Genomic DNA, 18,817 nt, shown 5'->3' on the forward strand with positions numbered 1-18,817 from the left:
GGGATGACTGTGTGCTATGGGATGACGCAGAGGAACGCGACTTGTGGGTCCGCTTACGTCTGAGAGAGTCAGAAACGGCCTGTCCCTGGGTGGAGCTGTCCCTTTGCTGGGTAACACTCATAGGCGAGACATGACCCTGCAGAGCCTGGAGTAATGTGGAGGTCAGGTTATCTATGGACTGTGTCATAGACTGCGACATCTGGGTAGCCCATTCCGACGTGGTAGCGGCCGCTGAAGCAATGATAGGGGCTTCCTGGGGCTCTGACCCAGTATTTTGGATACAATCCTTGCAGTGCGGCTATGTGCTGCCACTGGGGAGAGTGGCTTTGCAGGCTGTGCAGAAAGCATAAAAACAGTCCTGCCTGGTTCTTTTCCTTGAACCTGGCATAGTGCACAGAGGCTGGCTAGCAGAGGACTGTACAGGGGTGACTAAGCAGGGGAGCTACAGGAAAACCTTGTAGGTAATATGGATTCACAGCCGAGTAAAGAGAACCAGGCTGTGATCTTACCCCACCAATGTGCCCCTAGGTCCAGCGCTGACAATTCACAGTCCTGTGCCCCCCGGAGACTGCTGGCGTTGCTGCTGCTGTATGGGACAGCGTCTGCTGCAGCGAAGATGGCTGGCGAGGAGATGAGGGAGAAGAAGGGGGCGGAGAGCAGAGAAAGAGCGCGCAGAGATGTGAAAAAACGCGCCCTTTCTGCCTCGATCCGCCCCTCCTATAACACTGTGGAGTGTCATATTTGTCATCCGGGGGGCGGGCCGGGGGGGCGGAGAGGAGGCGGCGACTTCAGCTAGACCGAAGCCGCGGCCTAAATTAGATTTCTATGCCCAGGAAGGGCTCCAGGTCGGCGGGTAGTCCGGTGGGGGGTCGGATTTTTACCGGACCCCCCGGATTGAAAGGCAGGCTAGCGGTGGGGCCACAACCTGAAGCGGGGCCCTGTGGTGGGTTCCCCTGCGGCGCTGTAGACTAATGCTGCCGCAGACACAGGGGCGCATAGAGCCCTGTGTCTGCATGTGCTATGCCTGCCTGCACTCCCCCCGGCCCCCGACAGGAGCCCGCAGCTGGCTGGGGTCCCTAGATGCGGCGTAGGTTGCCATGGACAGACCCTACCTGCGGCGTCTCAACCTAATACCCCCAGAGGGGGATTAGGGAGGGTGCTGCTGTCACCGTCAGGGGGCTTCTTCCTCGCCCTCAACCCAAGACCAAAAGGAATTGGGGAAGGAGGGGGAGTCTCAACTTCGAACCAGCACCAGCAGGACTGGGGAAGGAGTGACATGGGGAACCGCCATCTCAACTTCAACTGGGCACCCCATAATAGGGGGCCGAGGAAGGAGCCATGCCGGGAGTCTCACTGAGGAGACCCACTTTTCTTCATCTGTCATCCTAAGAAAAAAACGGAAAAAAAGAAAAATCCTTTAGGTGTGCCTCCTTGCGACACTAAGCAAAAACTGGAGAAGGCTGACGCCGTCCAGGGGTGTATACTGCAGAGGAGGAGCCATAGTTAATCTTTTTCAGATTATGCATAGTGTCGCCTCCTAGTGGACATCAGCATAACACCCATGGTTCTGTGTCCCCCAATGTGTCCCCCAATGAGGCGACAGAGTAAAAATTATTTAGTCCTGGAAAACCCCTTTAAGGAGAAAGACAATAAGACATATCTCAAACGAAAAATTTTATGCTATCCCTTATACAGTCATGGCCAAAAGTATTGACACCCCTGCAATTCTGTCAGATAAAACTCAGTTTCTTCCTGAAAATGATTGCAAACACAAATCTTTGGTATTATTATCTTCATTTAATTTGTCTTAAATGAAAAAACACAAAAAGAATTGTCCTAAAGCCAAATTGGATATAATTCCACACCAAACATAACAAAGAGGGTGGACAAAAGTATTGGCACTGTTCGAAAAATCATGTGATGCTTCTCTAATTTGTGTAATTAACAGCACCTGTAACTTACCTGTGGCACCTAACAGGTGTTGGCAATAACTAAATCACACTTGCAGCCAGTTGACATGGATTAAAGTTGACTCAACCTCTGTCCTGTGTCCTTGTGTGTACCACATTGAGCATGGAGAAAAGAAAGAAGACCAAAGAACTGTCTGAGGACTTGAGAAACCAAATTGTGAGGAAGCATGAGCAATATCAAGGCTACAAGTCCATCTCCAAAGACCTGAATGTTCCTGTGTCTACCGTGCGCAGTGTCATCAAGAAGTTTAAAGCCCATAGCACTGTGGCTAACCTCTCTAGATGTGGCCAGAAAAGAAAAAATTGACAAGAGATTTCAATGCAAGATTGTGCGGATGTTGGATAAAGAACCTCCACTAACATCCAAACAAGTTCAAGCTGCCCTGCAGTCCGAAGGTACAACGGTGTCAACCCGTACTATCCGTCGGCATCTGAATGAAAAGGGACTGTATGGTAGGAGACCCAGGAAGACTCCACTTCTTACCCCGAGACATAAAAAAGCCAGGCTGGAGTTTGCCAAAACTTACCTGAAAAAGCCTAAAACATTTTGGAAGAATGTTCTCTGGTCAGATGAGACAAAAGTAGAGCTTTTAGGGCAAAAGCATGAACAATAGAGTTTACAGGAGAAAAAAGAGGCATTCAAAGAAAAGTACACGGTCCCTACAGTCAAACATGGCGGAGGTTCCCTGATGTTTTGGGGTTGCTTTGCTGCCTCTGGCACAGGACTGCTTGACCGTGTGCATGGCATTATGAAGTCAGAAGACTACCAACAAATTTTGCAGCATAATTTAGGGCCCAGTGTGAGAAAGCTGGGTCTACCTCAGAGGTCATGGGTCTTCCAGCAGGACAATAACCCAAAACACACTTCAAAAAGCACTAGAAAATGGTTTGAGAGAAAGCACTGGAGACTTCTAAGGTGGCCAGCAATGAGATCAGACCTGAATCCCATAGAACACCTGTGGAGAGATCTAAAAATGGCAGTTTGGAGAAGGCACCCTTCAAATATCAGGGACCTGGAGTAGTTTGCCAAAGCAGAATGGTCTAAAATTCCAGCAGAGCATTGTAAGAAACTCATTGATGGTTACCGGAAGCAGATGGTCACAGTTATTTTGGCTAAAGGTTGTGCAACCAAGTAGTAGGCTGAGGGTGCCAATACTTTTGTCCGGCCTATTTTTGGAGTTTTGTGTGAAATGATCAATGTTTTGCTTTTTGCTTCATTCTCTTTTGTGTTTTTTCATTTAAGACAAATTAAATGAAGATAATAATACCAAAGAATTTGTGTTTGCAATCATTTTCAGGAAGAAACTGAATATTATCTGACAGAATTGCAGGGGTGTCAATACTTTTGGCCATGACTGTAAATCCAGAAATTAGTAATGCCCAGCAGTCACAACCAAACCAAAATAAAGGAGACCATTCCACCCCTGGATATAATGTATATGTCTGACAGTTTCCCTGACATCTGTAGAGACTGCATGTCATTGGAGGACTTCAATATGCCCAATGAATTACAAACGTAAAAGAATAGCGCTGCCTGAAGCAGATGCATCTGATGGCACGTTTGACAGTAGATTATTCCTCACTTCCCATGGTTTACGGATAAGAGAGGGACATTATCTATAGGCCATAGCTTCTACTATGTCTGTGGGCAGCAAGGGGCTGACTAGCAACATCCTCTTTAGCGCTAGAACAGTACTGTATGGAGAAAGACTTGGGGATAAGGTCATGTTTCATGTTAAATCACCGAAAAATAAATATCCATTTCTATCCATAAAAAAGCAGAGAAACCAGGCAGTTGCCGTCACTTTGGTTGCACTTTCAGAGATGTGACAAGACTACTGCCATGTTCCACTAGCACCAGACTGCTAGTTTCTGCTTCTATGCCCCGCGAATAGCGAGAAAGAAAAACCCTCTCCTGTCTGACCCGTGTAAGACACAAACACTACATACCCGTCTAATATGAGACTCTCGTAGCTCGCCTTCTTGTCACACACGGGGCAGATCCAGGTCGGCTTCTTTTCATTCATTTGCAGGTAAAGTGCAGCGTCGAAGCATTGTAAGTGCGAGCAGGTGACGGCCCGACAAGGGAACGTGAGCCTCATTTTCCCAAGCTGAAGCGCAAGGTTTCCAAAAATGCATAATCAATCATTGACAGACAACCAGAACATGCCTTCTATACACTAGATGTGGAAACTACAGCCTGAAAACTTCTCAGCCGTAATACTCGGTGCATGGAGGCTAAGGCTGTGTGCACACGCTGCGGAAAAGGTGCGGATTCATCCGCGCGGATTTTGTACAATCCGCAGGTGAAACCGCAGGTCAAAAGACCTGCGGTTTTACCTGCGGATTGCTCTGCGGTTTTGCCCTGCGGTTTTTCATCTCCTCAATGGAGGAGATGGCAAACCGCAGGAGAATCCGCAGAAAGAATTGACATGTCAATTCTTTCTGCGGATTGAAAACCGCAGATAATCCGCGCGGAAAATTCCGCACCGTCTGCACTGCGGTTTTTGATTCCCATAGGGAATCATTGTACTGTACACCGCAGCAAAAACTGCTGCGGGTCCGCAGCGGCCAAAACCGCTGCGGAACCGCAGCAAAATCCGCAGCGTGTGCACACAGCCTCACAGTGCTGCTCCCACTGATTCAACCCCTTTCTGTCGTATCTTTATTCCTATGTGGGCTTTTATTTGTTCCTTCCTTTTCCCCAGAAGTAATAACGTTTTTTTATTATTATTACTTTTACGGCAACGTAGCCATATAACGGCTTGTTGTTTTTTTACAGGACGAGTTGTAGTTTCATATGTGACCATTTTCTTTCATAATATATAATGTGCTAAAAAAATTACAAAGCGAGGTGAAATAGTAAAAAAAAAAAAAACCCCACAAGTCTGTAATTATTGTTTGGGTTTCCTTTTTTAAGGGAATCAATATGTTGTTAAAAATAGAAAAAGAAAAAAACGACTGGAAACGGGATTCTTTAGGGCACAATGATTAAGGCAAAGCTAAATTTACATACATAATACACAGTACAGACCAAAAGTTTGGACACACCTTCTCATTCAAAGAGCTTTCTTTATTTTTATGACTATGAAAATTGCAGATACACTCTGAAGGCATCAAAACTATGAATTAGCATATGTGGGATTATATAATTAACAAAAAAGTGTGAAACAACTCAAAATATGTCTTATATTCTAGGTTCTTCAAAGTAGCCACCTTTTGCTTTGATTACTGCTTTGGCATTCTCTTGATGAGCTTCAAGAGGTAGTCATCGAAAATGGTTTTCACTTCACAGGTGTGCCCTGTCAGGTTTAATAAGTGGGATTTCTTGAATATAAATGGGACCAGAAGTCTGGTGGATACACAGTTGATAGTCCTACTGAATAGACTGTTAGAATTTGCAGTATGGTAAGAAAAAAGCAGCTAAGTAAAGAAAAACGAGTGGCCATCATTACTTTAAGAAATGAAGGTCAGTCAGTCCGAAAAATTGGGAAAACTTTGAAAGTATTCCCAAGTGCAGTGGCAAAAACCATCAGGCGCTACAAAGAAACTGGCTCACATGAGGACCGGCCCAGGAAAGGAAGACCAAGAGTCACCTCTGCTGCGGAGGATAAGTTCATCCGAGTCACCAGCCTCAGAAATCGCAGGTTAACAGCAGCTCAGATTAGAGACAAGGTCAATGCCACACAGAGTTCTAGCAGCAGACACATCTCTACAACAAATGTTAAAGGGAATCTGTCACCCCTTTTTTGAGATATCATACAATGATATCATTCAATTGTGTGTCACATAAGGATACTCTTAGTACTTTTGTTTCCCCCTGACCCCGCACCTTTCATGCATAAATAGCTTTTTTTTTATATCGGTTCAGATGTATGTAAACTGCCGCTGTCCGGTTCACTGGGCGGGGCTTATTCGACTGCCCCCCCCTCCCTGTCTTGCTCTACGCATTTCTTCTTGGGTAGAGCAAGACAGGGAGGGGGGGAGCAGTTGAATAAGCCCCGCCCAGCGGACCGGACAGCGGCAGTTTACATACATCTGAACCGATATAAAAAAGCTATTTATGCATGAAAGGTGCGGGGTCAGGGGGAAACAAAAGTACTAAGAGAATCCTTATGTGACACACAATTGAATGATATCATTATATGATATCTCAAAAAAAGGGTGACAGATTCCCTTTAAGAGGAGACTTTGTGCAGCAGGCCTTCATGGTAAAATAGCTGCTAGGAAACCACTGCTAAGGACAGGCAACAAGCAGAAGAGACTTGTTTGGGCTAAAGAACACAAGGAATGGACATTAGACCAGTGGAAATCTGTGCTTTGGTCTGATGAGTCCAAATTTGAGATCTTTGGTTCCAACCACCATGTCTTTGTGCGACGCAGAAAAGGTGAACAGATGGACTCTACATGCCTGGTTCCTACCGTGAAGCATGGAGGAGGAGGTGTGATGGTGTGGGGGTGCTTTGCTGGTGACACTGTTGGGGATTTATTCAAAATTGAAGGCATACTGAACCAGCATAGCTACCACAGCATCTTGCAGCGGCATGCTATTCCATCCGGTTTGCGTTTAGTTGGACCATCATTTATTTTTCAACAAGATAATGACCCCAAACACACCTCCAGGCTGTGTAAGGGCTATTTGACCAAGAAGGAGAGTGATGGGGTGCTACGCCAGATGACCTGGCCTCCACAGTCACCAGACCTGAACCCAATCGAGATGGTTTGGGGTGAGCTGGACCGCAGAGTGAAGGCGAAAGGGCCAACAAGTGCTAAGCATCTCTGGGAACTCCTTCAAGACTGTTGGAAGACCATTTCCGGTGACTACCTCTTGACGCTCATCAAGAGAATGCCAAGAGTGTGCAAAGTAGTAATCAAAGCAAAAGGTGGCTACTTTGAAGAACCGAGAATATAAGACATATTTTCAGTTGTTTCACACTTTTTTATTATATAATTCCACATGTGTTAATTCATAGTGATGATGCCTTCAGAGTGAATCTACAATTTTCATAGTCATGAAAATAAAGAAAACTATTTGTTGAGAAGGTGTGTCCAAACTTTTGGTCTGTACTGTATATATATATATATATATATATATATATATATATATACACACACATACACACACACACAGTATATATAAATACATACACATATACATACACATCTGTTTATATATTTTACTTGTTTGAAGAAAATTCTGAACTTAAAGGAAGAAAGTCGTACCTTTATTTTCCCATCGATTGAGTTGTACAAGGGCTTGTATTATGAATGGTGAGCTATATTTTTATTGGTATTATTTTTGGATACGTGTGACATTTTGTTTATTTAATGCATTTCTTTGGGGGATATGTAAGTTTTCATTTTTTTCTTTGCAATATCTACCATAAAGGTTAAATGGAATCTGTCAGCAGGTTTTGCTATGGAATCTGAGAGCAGCATGGGGTAGGGACAGGGAGCCTGATTCCAAGGATGTGTCACTTACTGGGCTGCTTGGTGCAGTATGCATAGAATCCCTGCTTAGATATAGCAGAGCTCTGAATTTTGAGTTCTTATAACTCCGCCCACACCTCTGATTGGCAGCTTCCTGTGAACACTGTGAATGGTCAGTAAGCAGCCAGTGGGGGGGGGCGGGGTTACACAGATCAGCTGCATGTGAGAACTTGTCTTGCAGTGATAATCTCCTGCTGATAAAACAATGATTGCATTGTAACTACAGCACACAGCCTAATAAGTGACCCATCTCTGGAATCAGGCTATTTTGCTCTTAATTATTCTGCTCTCACATTAAATAGCAAAAAGCTGCTGACAGATTCCCTTTAAATCATTTCATATTTCGATAGTTCAGACTTTTATGGATGCAACAAAAAAAAAATCCTAATTTTTAATTTTGTGTTCTTATTTCTTTAGTTTCAGATTAGGAAAAGAAGGGGTTCAAACGTTTAGTTTTTTATATTTTTTTTTTATTTCTTTAATATGTTTTTCTACTTTTTTTTTTTTCATATTTTTTTTATTCGCCCTAGCGGACTTCACTCTACAATCAATTTATAATGAGATTAGCTATCTCCTACGAAGTGCAGGCGGAAACTGGGATTCATAGGAGCACTCGGGCCATGGGTGCACCAGGATTCAAATCACTTAAATGGCGCTGTCATTGATTGAGGTCATCATCTAAGTTATCAGCAGTGAACGGTGCTAGCTCCGATTGCTGCTGTTAGAGGCAAGTGTTGGCCGTACAACACAACCATTAATGCCATGTTGTGAGTTTAGCTCTCTATACTCCAGTGTATGTCTCATGTTGAGAGGAGGACAATATACAATATAACAGAGTTGTCTATACTGAATATGAGACTGGTGGAAACAAACACTTTTGTGTGTTAATTTTAACATGCTGAATTATTTCCTGTGCAAGATAAATGAATACTAGATACATTACTAGAATGGGTATAATAAGATGTATACTTACTGCACAGCGCTACTTACAGGGCACATTAAGGAAACACGTAGGCTAGTGGTGGCAATCTCACTGTCTGGGTCTGCAGTTAGCTTCTCCTTTACTAAAAAGTCAGAAGAAAAAATAAAATAAAATTTCCATTTATCATAAAACTACAGGACAGGCGACTATGTCTGACCGCTGGGGACCTCGCTAAATACTAAAATGGGGGTTCCTGAATTCCGATCTTCCTCCCCATTACAGAAGTGGGGGCTTGGTTGGAGCATGTGGTGCTGCACCAAAGGCTAAAGGATTAACATAGATAGATAGGATAGATAGATAGACAGACAGATAAATAGATAGAGAACAGCGGGGCGGGGCCTAGCTCTTCATGTGAGAAGTCGGGTGGCTGTGCTTCTCTGCCACCATTAGCCTCAATTATCCTGCACAGAGCCCGAACCAGCTAATTCCTTTACCAGGATCAGATGTCTGAAGGTCCCAGGAGTCAGGGGTGAGCTTCTGCCAGACTCAGAGAGACAGACATGGGCCGCAAAAGGCAGAAAGATGTCAGAGCCTGCAGCAGTGCCTCAGTCCAAGATGGTGCAGAGAGAGAGGAGGAGGCGGGAAGAAGAAACACAGCCTTTGCACAGAGGCTGGAAGTCTCAGCCCGGCTGAACAGGTATGTGAGGGGCATAGAGACAGATGAAGAAGGAAATGGAGAGAGTGAGAAGCACAGAGATGAGGAGGAAGACGATGAGGAGATGCCTGTGCTGAATGCAGAGCTGGAGCAGGAGGAAGAGGGGGATGGTGACACTGTGCAGTTAGCTGAAAGTGCAGATGTAGCAGAGCCCACCCTGCGGGATGTATTCCAAGCTGTCTTATACTGCAAGACTGCCTTAACTGCTCTAACAAAGCAAGTGAATTGCTTGAAAGAAGAAATGGGAGGCATAAAAACATCTATGCAGAAAGTTACAGCCAGATTAACTGAGGTGGAGGACAGAGTTGGTGTAACAGAAGATCACTTAACCTCAGTGCAAAAGACACAACAACAGCACACTCAGAGGATCACAGTAGTAGCCAATAAAAATGATGACCTGGAAAACCGGTCACGTAGGAACAATTTGCGCATTGTGGGCATCCCTGAGAGAGCTGAGGGTGCTGACCCCACAACCTTTATTGAAACCTGGCTGCTGGACAAGTTTGGTGCTGATAACTTGTCGAGAGTGTTTGCGGTGGAGCGTGCCCATCGCGTACCCATGAGACCCCCAGTGCCGGGAGATGGACCTCGCACGATGCTAGCCAGAATCCTGAATTGCAGAGACAGGGACACTATCTTACGAAAGGCTGCAAAGTTGACAGATCTTAACCTGGAGGGCAAACGAATCGAAATATACCTGGATTACTCAGCCGAGGTGCAAAAGTTGCATTTGAAATACTCTACAATTTATCCTGCTAAATTAAGAGTGGAAGCTTTTGGAAAGGTCATTTTTTTCCCGTCACCGGTTGAGGCTGTTTCGTGGTTGGAGCGCAACCGGAGCAAATTGAGAGAAGATAATGGCAATATGACCACATGACCCTGCTAGACTGATCACTGGACAGGGTTGTGGCGCTGCTTTGCTCTGCGAAATAGGAGCGCAGAGGAGGGGGAGAACTCCCCACTGGGATCTACTGTCACGGCCGCCGCTGATACTCACCTGCCGTGTCCTGTGCGCACCTCCCGGCGCGCACCCGCTCCCCGGCGCGTCCCCGCTGCTGACCTCCGGCCTCCCCGACGTCGCTCCCACGCTCCTCTGGCCGGAGCTCTGACGGCGTCCACAACATGGCGGCGCCGCGTCATGTGACGCGGTGGCTCCGCCCCCAACATGGCGGCGCCCATCAGCTATTTCTGGCAGGCGTCTCCCCAGGTAAGACGCCTGTGAATCGTTCTCGGACTGCTGTCCTTTTGGCCAGCGCCCTGCACGCTCTCAGGCCCTGCTACACTTCTCCTCCTACCCCCGCTCTGTTAGGTTTCCTTGACTGTTCTCCCTCGGTTTGCTCCTCTGGCTGTTCCGTTTCCCTGTCTCCTTCCCGGTGTGCTAGCGCCCTGTGGACTCCTTGTCCGTGCCCTCTCTCACCCGCTCTCTCTCTCTTGCAGCCTCCAGCCACTACCTGCTTCGAACCCTCCAAGTGTCTGCGTCCTTCTGTCTCCTACCACTGACCTCCCGTGCCGCTGCTCCGCTGACTCTCCACCCTAGTTCCTCTGGTGCTCACCCAGTCGCCCCTTTGGCTCCGGCTGTCACGGTTCCATCCCTTGTGGGCCTGCCCCTAACACTCCCTGTATAGGGGGTGGCTCCACCTGGTCTAGCTCGCCCGCAGGGGCTCTGGGGCCGTGACCCAGAGGGTCCACTCCGTGTTGCTCTCCTTGTTTTCTGCCACCCGTAACACTCCGTAACAGATTCACAGGCCATGGACCCCGCTGGAGTCACGGCTACGCAGAAGGAGTTACTTTTTTTACGCGAGAACCAAACGCGCATAATGTCCGTCATGAAATCGATGGACGCGCGTCTCTCCGCTCTCCAAACCTCCGATCCCAGTAATGCGGCCCAGCTGGCTGGCTTACAGCAAGAGTTAGCGCAGCAGCGGGACGCACAGAGTCACATCCTCAGTTACATGGCTTCAGTTGATGGCCGCTTACTCGCGCTCCAGGCAGCCGCGGCTGCTCCTCCTCCTGTTACTGGTCCTCACCCCCTTCCACGGTTGGCCAAACCCCCCCCGTTATAACGGTGACGCAAAACTATGCCTCCATTTCGAGTTGCAGCCTCAAGCATACCCCACAGATCGCTCTAGAGTGGCCTTCATAATCTCTCACCTCGAGGGGGACGCTTTGGCATGGGTAAACCCCCTCTGGGAGCGCGATGACCCCCTGGTTACTCATTTGTCAAGTTTTTTGGACACTTTTCGTCGTGTATTCGACGAGCCAGGTCGTCTCGCCTCCACCACCGAATCTCTGTTCAGTTTATGTCAGGGGTCCCTTACCGTGGGGCAGTATGCCATCCAATTCCGGACTCTGTCATCCGATTTGGGTTGGAACAATGAGGCTTTGGTAGGAGCTTTTTGGAGGGGGCTTTCGGGTCGGATAAAGGACGAGTTGGCAGGCCGCGACACTCCCACTGTTCTTGAGGATCTAATCTCGTTGGCAACCCGAATCGATCTGCGGTTCCAGGAACGAGCTCGTGAAAGAAGACTCGCGCGCCCGCTGCCGTCTCCTCGCAGACCACCCAGTCCTTGGTCTAGAGCCTTTCCCTCCGCGTCTGGACCCGAACCTATGCAAGTAGATCGCTTGAAACTCTCCGAACAACGATGTAAGGAGAGAAGTTCTCACGGCTTATGTTTCTATTGCGGTAGCGGGTCTCATTTGCTCCGTGCCTGCCCGGATCGTCCGGAAAACTTCTCCGCCTAGGTCAGGTAAGAGAGGCCTCCCTAGGTGTGCATGATTCCTCTCAACCCCTTTCTCTATCTGTCTTATTGCATGTGGGTGGCAAGCGGGTCTCCTTGGCAGCCTACGTGGACTCTGGCGCCGCTGGGAATTTTATTAGACTCGATGTAGTTTCCCAATTTTTGGTCCCTGTGAAGGCCCTCGAGAAACCCCAAGTCCTTGCATCCGTAGACGGCAATCCCTTGCAAGAGACCGTCAAGTTAGTTACGCATGAGGTCGAGCTTCAAATTGGCGCCTTGCACAAGGAGAAAATCTCGTTTTTTGTTTTAGCCGGTATCTCTCATCCTATTCTCCTCGGTCTTCCCTGGTTGCGACTCCATGAACCCACTTTGGATTGGCGTAACGGCAATGTTTTGTGCTAGGGGGACTCTTGTCGGTCCCAGTGTCTGCAGCCGGTGCATCCCGTAGGTGTTCCCCGTCTCCTCCCTGGTCCCTCTAGTTTGCCGCCCGCTTATCGGATCTACGCGGATGTCTTCGACAAGAAGGAGGCTGAAGTTCTTCCACCTCACCGACCGTATGACTGCCCTATTGAGCTCGTTCCTGGTGCCACTCCTCCCCGCGGCAGAATTTTTCCTCTCTCTTTAGCCGAGACGCAGGCTATGTCGGAGTACATCCAAGAGAACCTAGCCAAAGGCTTCATTCGAAAGTCTTCCTCGCCGGCTGGTGAAGCTTCTTTTTTGTGAAGAAGAAAGATGGGACTCTTCGTCCGTGTATTGATTATCGGGGCCTTAACCGCATCACGGTAAAAAACAAGTACCCGCTGCCATTAATTCCTGAACTCTTCGATCGCCTGAGAGGAGCACGAGTCTTCACCAAGCTGGATCTGCGAGGAGCCTACAACCTAGTTCGTATACGATCCGGGGATGAATGGAAGACGGCATTCAACACAGGGGACGGGCATTACGAGTACTTGGTGATGCCATTTGAACTCTGCAACGCTCCTGCAGTTTTCCAAGAACTCGTCAACGACGTATTTCGAGATCTCCTCTATGTCTGTGTAGTGGTCTATCTGGACGACATCTTGATTTTCTCTCCCGACTTGTCTACCCACCGCCGAGATGTCCGTCAGGTTCTACATCGTCTCAGGGAGAATTACCTGTTCGCTAAGTTGGAGAAATGCCTCTTTGAGCAGTCCTCTCTACCGTTCCTTGGCTACATCGTTTCGAGCACCGGCTTGGAGATGGATCCTGAAAAGGTCTCTGCCGTTCTCAAGTGGCCGCGTCCCCAAGGAGTGAAGGCAATCCAGCGTTTTTTGGGCTTCGCCAATTTTTACAGGCAATTCATTCCGCATTTTTCCTCCCTAGTCAAGCCTATCTCTGCTCTCACTCGCAAAGGGTTTAATCCCCACTCCTGGCCGCAGGAGGCTGAAGCCGCTTTTAAAGATTTAAAGCAGGAACTCGCTAAAGCCCCAGTACTCCACCGTCCAGATGCCAGTAGGCCATTTTTTCTGGAGGTTGATGCCTCGTCTGTGGGTGCAGGAGCGGTTCTTCTACAAAAAACCTCCTCTGGACGCGTGGTCACATGTGGGTTCTTCTCCAAGGTTTTCTCCGCCCCAGAACGTAATTACGCTATCGGAGACAGAGAACTACTGGCCATTAAACTCGCCCTTGAAGAGTGGCGCCATCTTCTTGAAGGAGCTGTCCATCCGTTTACCATATTCACGGATCATAAGAATTTGGCTTATGTTCAGACTGCCCAAAGGCTCAACCCGCGTCAAGCTAGATGGTCCTTGTTCTTCGGGCGCTTTGATTTCCAGCTCCATTTCCGGCCAGGGAATAAGAACGTCAAGGCTGACGCCCTGTCTCGGTCCTTTTCGCCTGTGGACAGTGAAGATGACCCAGCACACATCATCAATCCAGCTAAGATTATCACTGTGGCTCCCCTAAACGTACTTTCTCCACCACCCGGTAAGACCTTCGTTCCGAGCAGGGACAAGGCTAGGGTCTTACACTGGGGACACTCATCTAAATTTTCTGGACACGCAGGAATAAGGAAGACTCTCTGTCTCGTCTCTCGCCATTATTGGTGGCCATCGCTTCGCCAAGACGTCCTGGACTTCATCGCTTCCTGTCCTTCGTGTGCCAGGAACAAGGTTCCTCGATCCCGACCTTATGGGCTCCTACACCCATTACCCATACCCACGACTCCTTGGACCCACATAGCTATGGACTTCATCACTGATCTGCCAGAGTCCTCGAGGTGTTCGGTTATCTTAGTGGTCGTGGATCGGTTTTCAAAAATGGCTCACTTCGTTCCCTTGTCTGGTCTGCCTTCTGCCCCCGAGTTGGCGAAGATTTTCTTGCTCCACGTCTTCCGTCTCCATGGCTTTCCACAGCACATTGTCTCGGACAGAGGAGTCCAATTCACCTCTCGATTCTGGCGAGCTCTCTGCGGGTTGATGAAGATAACTCTGGATTTTTCATCGGCCTATCATCCCCAGTCTAACGGACAGGTGGAACGGGTCAATCAAGTCCTGACTTCGTACCTTCGGCATTTTTCTAACGCGCACCATGATGACTGGGTTTCTCTTCTTCCATGGGCTGAATTCGCGTACAATAATCACCCCAGTGAGGCCTCTACCAGGTCCCCTTTTTTTGTGGTTTTTGGTCTACATCCCGGCATTCCCCTTCCCGTTTCCCCCACCTCGGGTGTACCGGCGGCGGATGCTGTGTCGATAGATTTCTCCCAGATTTGGAGGGACACCAGGGAGGCCCTTGAGAGAGCCAGTTGCAAAATGAAGAATTACGCCGATAAGAGACGTTTAGATGCTCCTCCGTACTCCCCTGGGCAGAAGGTCTGGCTTTCCTCACGGCATATCAGACTTAAGGTTCCGTCCTATAAGTTGGGTCCACGTTTCATCGGTCCTTTTGAGATTCTAAGGCGCGTCAATGACGTGGCCTACAAATTAAAATTGCCTGCCTCGCTAAGAATTCCCAATGTTTTTCATGTTTCCCTCCTCAAGCCTGCGGTATTTAATCACTACCACTCAACCGCTTCGCAAAATTTCCAACCCAGCACTTCTGATAATACCTTTGAGGTTAAAGATATACTCGCCACTAAGACTGTTAGAGGTCGAACATTGTTTTTGATCGATTGGAAGGGTTTCGGCCCTGAGGAGAGGTCCTGGGAACCTCGAGAAAACATTAATGCTCCTCGGATCATGAAACGATCTCTCGACAACCTTAGGAGAGGAGGGAGTAGAGGGAGGGGTACAGTCACGGCCGCCGCTGATACTCACCTGCCGTGTCCTGTGCGCACCTCCCGGCGCGCACCCGCTCCCCGGCGCGCACCCGCTGCTGACCTCCGGCCTCCCCGACGTCGCTCCCACGCTCCTCTGGCCGGAGCTCTGACGACGTCATGTGACGCGGTGGCTCCGCCCCCAACATGGCGGCGCCCATCAGCTATTTCTGGCAGGCGTCTCCCCAGGTAAGACGCCTGTGAATCGTTCTCGGACTGCTGTCCTTTTGGCCAGCGCCCTGCACGCTCTCAGGCCCTGCTACACTTCTCCTCCTACCCCCGCTCTGTTAGGTTTCCTTGACTGTTCTCCCTCGGTTCGCTCCTCTGGCTGTTCCGTTTCCCTGTCTCCTTCCCGGTGTGCTAGCGCCCTGTGGACTCCTTGTCCGTGCCCTCTCTCACCCGCTCTCTCTCTCTCTTGCAGCCTCCAGCCACTACCTGCTTCGAACCCTCCAAGTGTCTGCGTCCTTCTGTCTCCTACCACTGACCTCCCGTGCCGCTGCTCCGCTGACTCTCCACCCTAGTTCCTCTGGTGCTCACCCAGTCGCCCCTTTGGCTCCGGCTGTCACGGTTCCATCCCTTGTGGGCCTGCCCCTAACACTCCCTGTATAGGGGGTGGCTCCACCTGGTCTAGCTCGCCCGCAGGGGCTCTGGGGCCGTGACCCAGAGGGTCCACTCCGTGTTGCTCTCCTTGTTTTCTGCCACCCTTAACACTCCGTAACATCTACGTATTATGGTTAATTGTTTGACTAATGGTTCGGGACTATGCATACTGTTGACAATATGGCGGAGAGGCTGCCAATGATGGAGGAGGACACGACGCATGTTGAAGTGCGGAATACTGAGAAGTTGCTCAGGTTCTTTGAGCTCCCACTCTCACGTTGGGGAGAGAGTGACAACTGCAAAAGGAGAAGGGTGGGGGGAGGGGAAGCGGAGAGGGATGGGGGGAGGTGGGTGGGGCGGATTTGTAGGGAGATGGGGGTTTTCATGCTGTTTGACCGGATATGATTGGGACCACAATGTAATGATGTTACTTGATGATGATGGATTGTTCTTTCTAATGCACAATGAGTAACCGTACTGTTCGGATGTTAAGTTGGAATGTACGTGGTATATCTGATAAGGTTAAGAGGGCGGCTGTTCTGAATCATATCAAATCCTGTGAACCTATGATCGCGTGCTTGCAGGAGACACACCTCACTAGAGACACTATGCACTGGTTGTCAAGAGCCTGGATGCTAAAGACATATCATTCTACTTATTCCTCGTACTGCAGGGGGGTGTCAGTCCTAATACACAAAAACACACATTATGAAGAGCTGGAAGTGCATGTAGACAGTGAAGGGCAGTATGTATGGATTGCTTGCAGATTGTTCGGACACAAAATGATTTTAGTGGCTTTATATATCCCTCCACCTTACTCTAAAAAGAAACTACAAGCAGTACTGGAACTGACGGGCAGATGGGGGGAGACTCCATTGTTGATTATGGGAGACGTTAACAACACTATGAATGATTATTGGGATAAAGTACGACCGGCAGGTACGGAGGCTAGACAGGACAGGATGACTGCCTTTGGCAAGTATGTAGGGGAACTTGGGCTGGTAGATCTGTGGAGAGTACGAAATGAGGGTAAGAGGACTTTTTCATGTCATTCGGCAACACATGGAACACTGTCGAGGATAGACCTGGCTTTGGGGGATACCGCTATGGACGGGATGGTGGGGGAGGTGGAATACCTACAGAGGACTCTCTCGGATCATGGTCCATTGGTGGTCACGCTTCTGGTGTGATCTGCTCAGGGTCAGAGGGGAGGTTGGCGTCTTCACCCGACGTGGCTTAAAGTGGTGGACATGGGTGGCATAACCAAAGAGCTAGAGCACTTCTTCTAAATGAACGAAGGGAGTACTGAGGCCACAACGGTATGGGATGCCATGAAGGCGTTTACGAGGGGACTTTTTATAAGTGAGATTGCGAGGTGTAAGACCAAAACTAAATTGGCAGATCAACAAATAAAGGATGACCTGACAAGAGCGGAGGCAGACATGATTTTGGCGCCAACGAGTGAAGCTCACAATAGACTAAAATTGGCTCAGGAGGCAGTTGATAAACTGCACATGATGCAAGCTGAGAGGAAAAGGGCATTTCAGCAAGCTCAATTCTTTGAAGAAGGAGAGAGAGTAGGTCACTTGTTGGCGGTGATATCTGCGGCACAAAGGGAGTCTTCCAGGGTGTATAAACTGAGAAATCAAACAGGGGCAACTGACAGACACAAAGGACATACTGGAGGTCTTCAGGGCATATTACATGGCACTGTACACTTCGAGAGCACGGGACACAGAGGGGGATGTGGAGAAATTTTTGGAAGGCATTTCACTACCTAAATTGTCTGAGGAAGATAGGTTGAGGTTGGAAGAACCTGTGAGTGTGGAGGAGGTGGAATGTGCAATACTGTCTATGCCCAATAACAAATCACCGGGAGCTGATGGTCTACCTGGGGAGGTGTACAGGGAGTTAGTGGAACTGCTGGCTCCGAAATTGAAATATGTGCTTGATGAGGCTTTAGTGACGGGGGCACTGCCGAGATCAATGGAGGAAGCGGTGATAGTAGTTCTGCCGAAGGAGGGAAAAGATCCCATGGATGCGGAGTCGTACAGGCCCATTTCGTTGTTGACAACGGATGTCAAAATACTCGCTAAGATCCTGGCCACCCGGCTCACCGGGGTTGCGCATACCATTATACACGAGGACCAGTCGGGCTTTATGCCTAACCGCTCCACGGCTGTTAACTTAAGAAGATTATTTCTTAATATGCAACTGCCTGCTGATAATGGTGGCAGGAGAATAGTGATGTCATTGGACGCTAGGAAAGCATTTGATAGCGTGGAATGGCAATACTTATGGAAAATCATGGAACTGATGGGATTCGGCCCCACGTTCATGTCCTGGGTGAAGTTATTGTACTCATCCCCAAAGGCGGTAGTTAAGGTGAATGGAGAACAGTCCGGGATGTTTGACTTGCATAGGGGCACAAGGCAGGGGTGTCCGCTGTCCCCGCTATTGTTCGCGGTGGCAGTGGAGCCCCTGGCGGCCAAGATCAGAGCTGAGAGGGCAGTGGTAGGATTTAAATTTGGGAAGCTGGAAGAAAAAATATCATTGTATGCCGACGACATCCTGTTGTTTTTGGAAAGTGCAGGAGAGACACTGGGGTGCGCGATGGATGTAATTAAACAATTTGGGAGCATTTCGGGACTGGAGATAAATTGGCACAAGTCTTATGTCATGGCTGTGGATAAAGCAACAGAAGCGGAGGAGATAGATGAGAGGGGGAAACAACTCCAGCTAGTTTCACAGTTTAAATACCTAGGGATATGGGTAGCTCTTCCACTGTCCCGATTCACGGGTCTGAATTTGGTTCCTCTGCTAGAGAAATTTAAAGGGAAAATAGGTGCATGGTGCAAATTGGCTTTAACGGTAACGGGTAGAACTAACCTGATTAAGATGGTCCTTGTGCCACAACTAATGTACGTTTTGCACAATTCGCCGATATGGCTACCAAAAAAACGGTTTCGGGGCATTGATTCTATCTTCAGATCCTTGATGTGGGGCAAGAAGCAGGCACGGATTAAATTTGGAACTCTGCAAAAAGGAAAGGAAGAGGGAGGACTGGCCACACCAAATCCATGGGTCTATTTCTTGGCAGTACAG

At 48.6% G+C, this 18,817-nt stretch overlaps 1 protein-coding gene across 4 annotated transcripts in view; it reads right to left on the reverse strand.

Moving 5' to 3' along the window:
- Positions 1 to 18,817, reverse strand: part of PIAS2 (protein inhibitor of activated STAT 2) — a 60,819-nt gene that overhangs the window by 13,067 nt on the left and 28,935 nt on the right. For all 4 annotated transcript variants that reach the window (XM_073589770.1, XM_073589772.1, XM_073589771.1 and 1 more), the window contains exons 8-9: positions 8,451 to 8,524; positions 3,921 to 4,081 (exon numbers count right to left, since the gene is read on the reverse strand). In XM_073589770.1, coding sequence (XP_073445871.1) covers positions 3,921 to 4,081; positions 8,451 to 8,524 — 235 coding nt within the window. The remainder of the gene's footprint in view (positions 1 to 3,920; positions 4,082 to 8,450; positions 8,525 to 18,817) is intronic.

Source organism: Dendrobates tinctorius, unplaced genomic scaffold (genome assembly GCF_039654945.1).
Source record: "Dendrobates tinctorius isolate UK_male_01 unplaced genomic scaffold, ASM3965494v1 ptg000113l, whole genome shotgun sequence".
Lineage (NCBI taxonomy): Eukaryota > Metazoa > Chordata > Amphibia > Anura > Dendrobatidae > Dendrobates > Dendrobates tinctorius.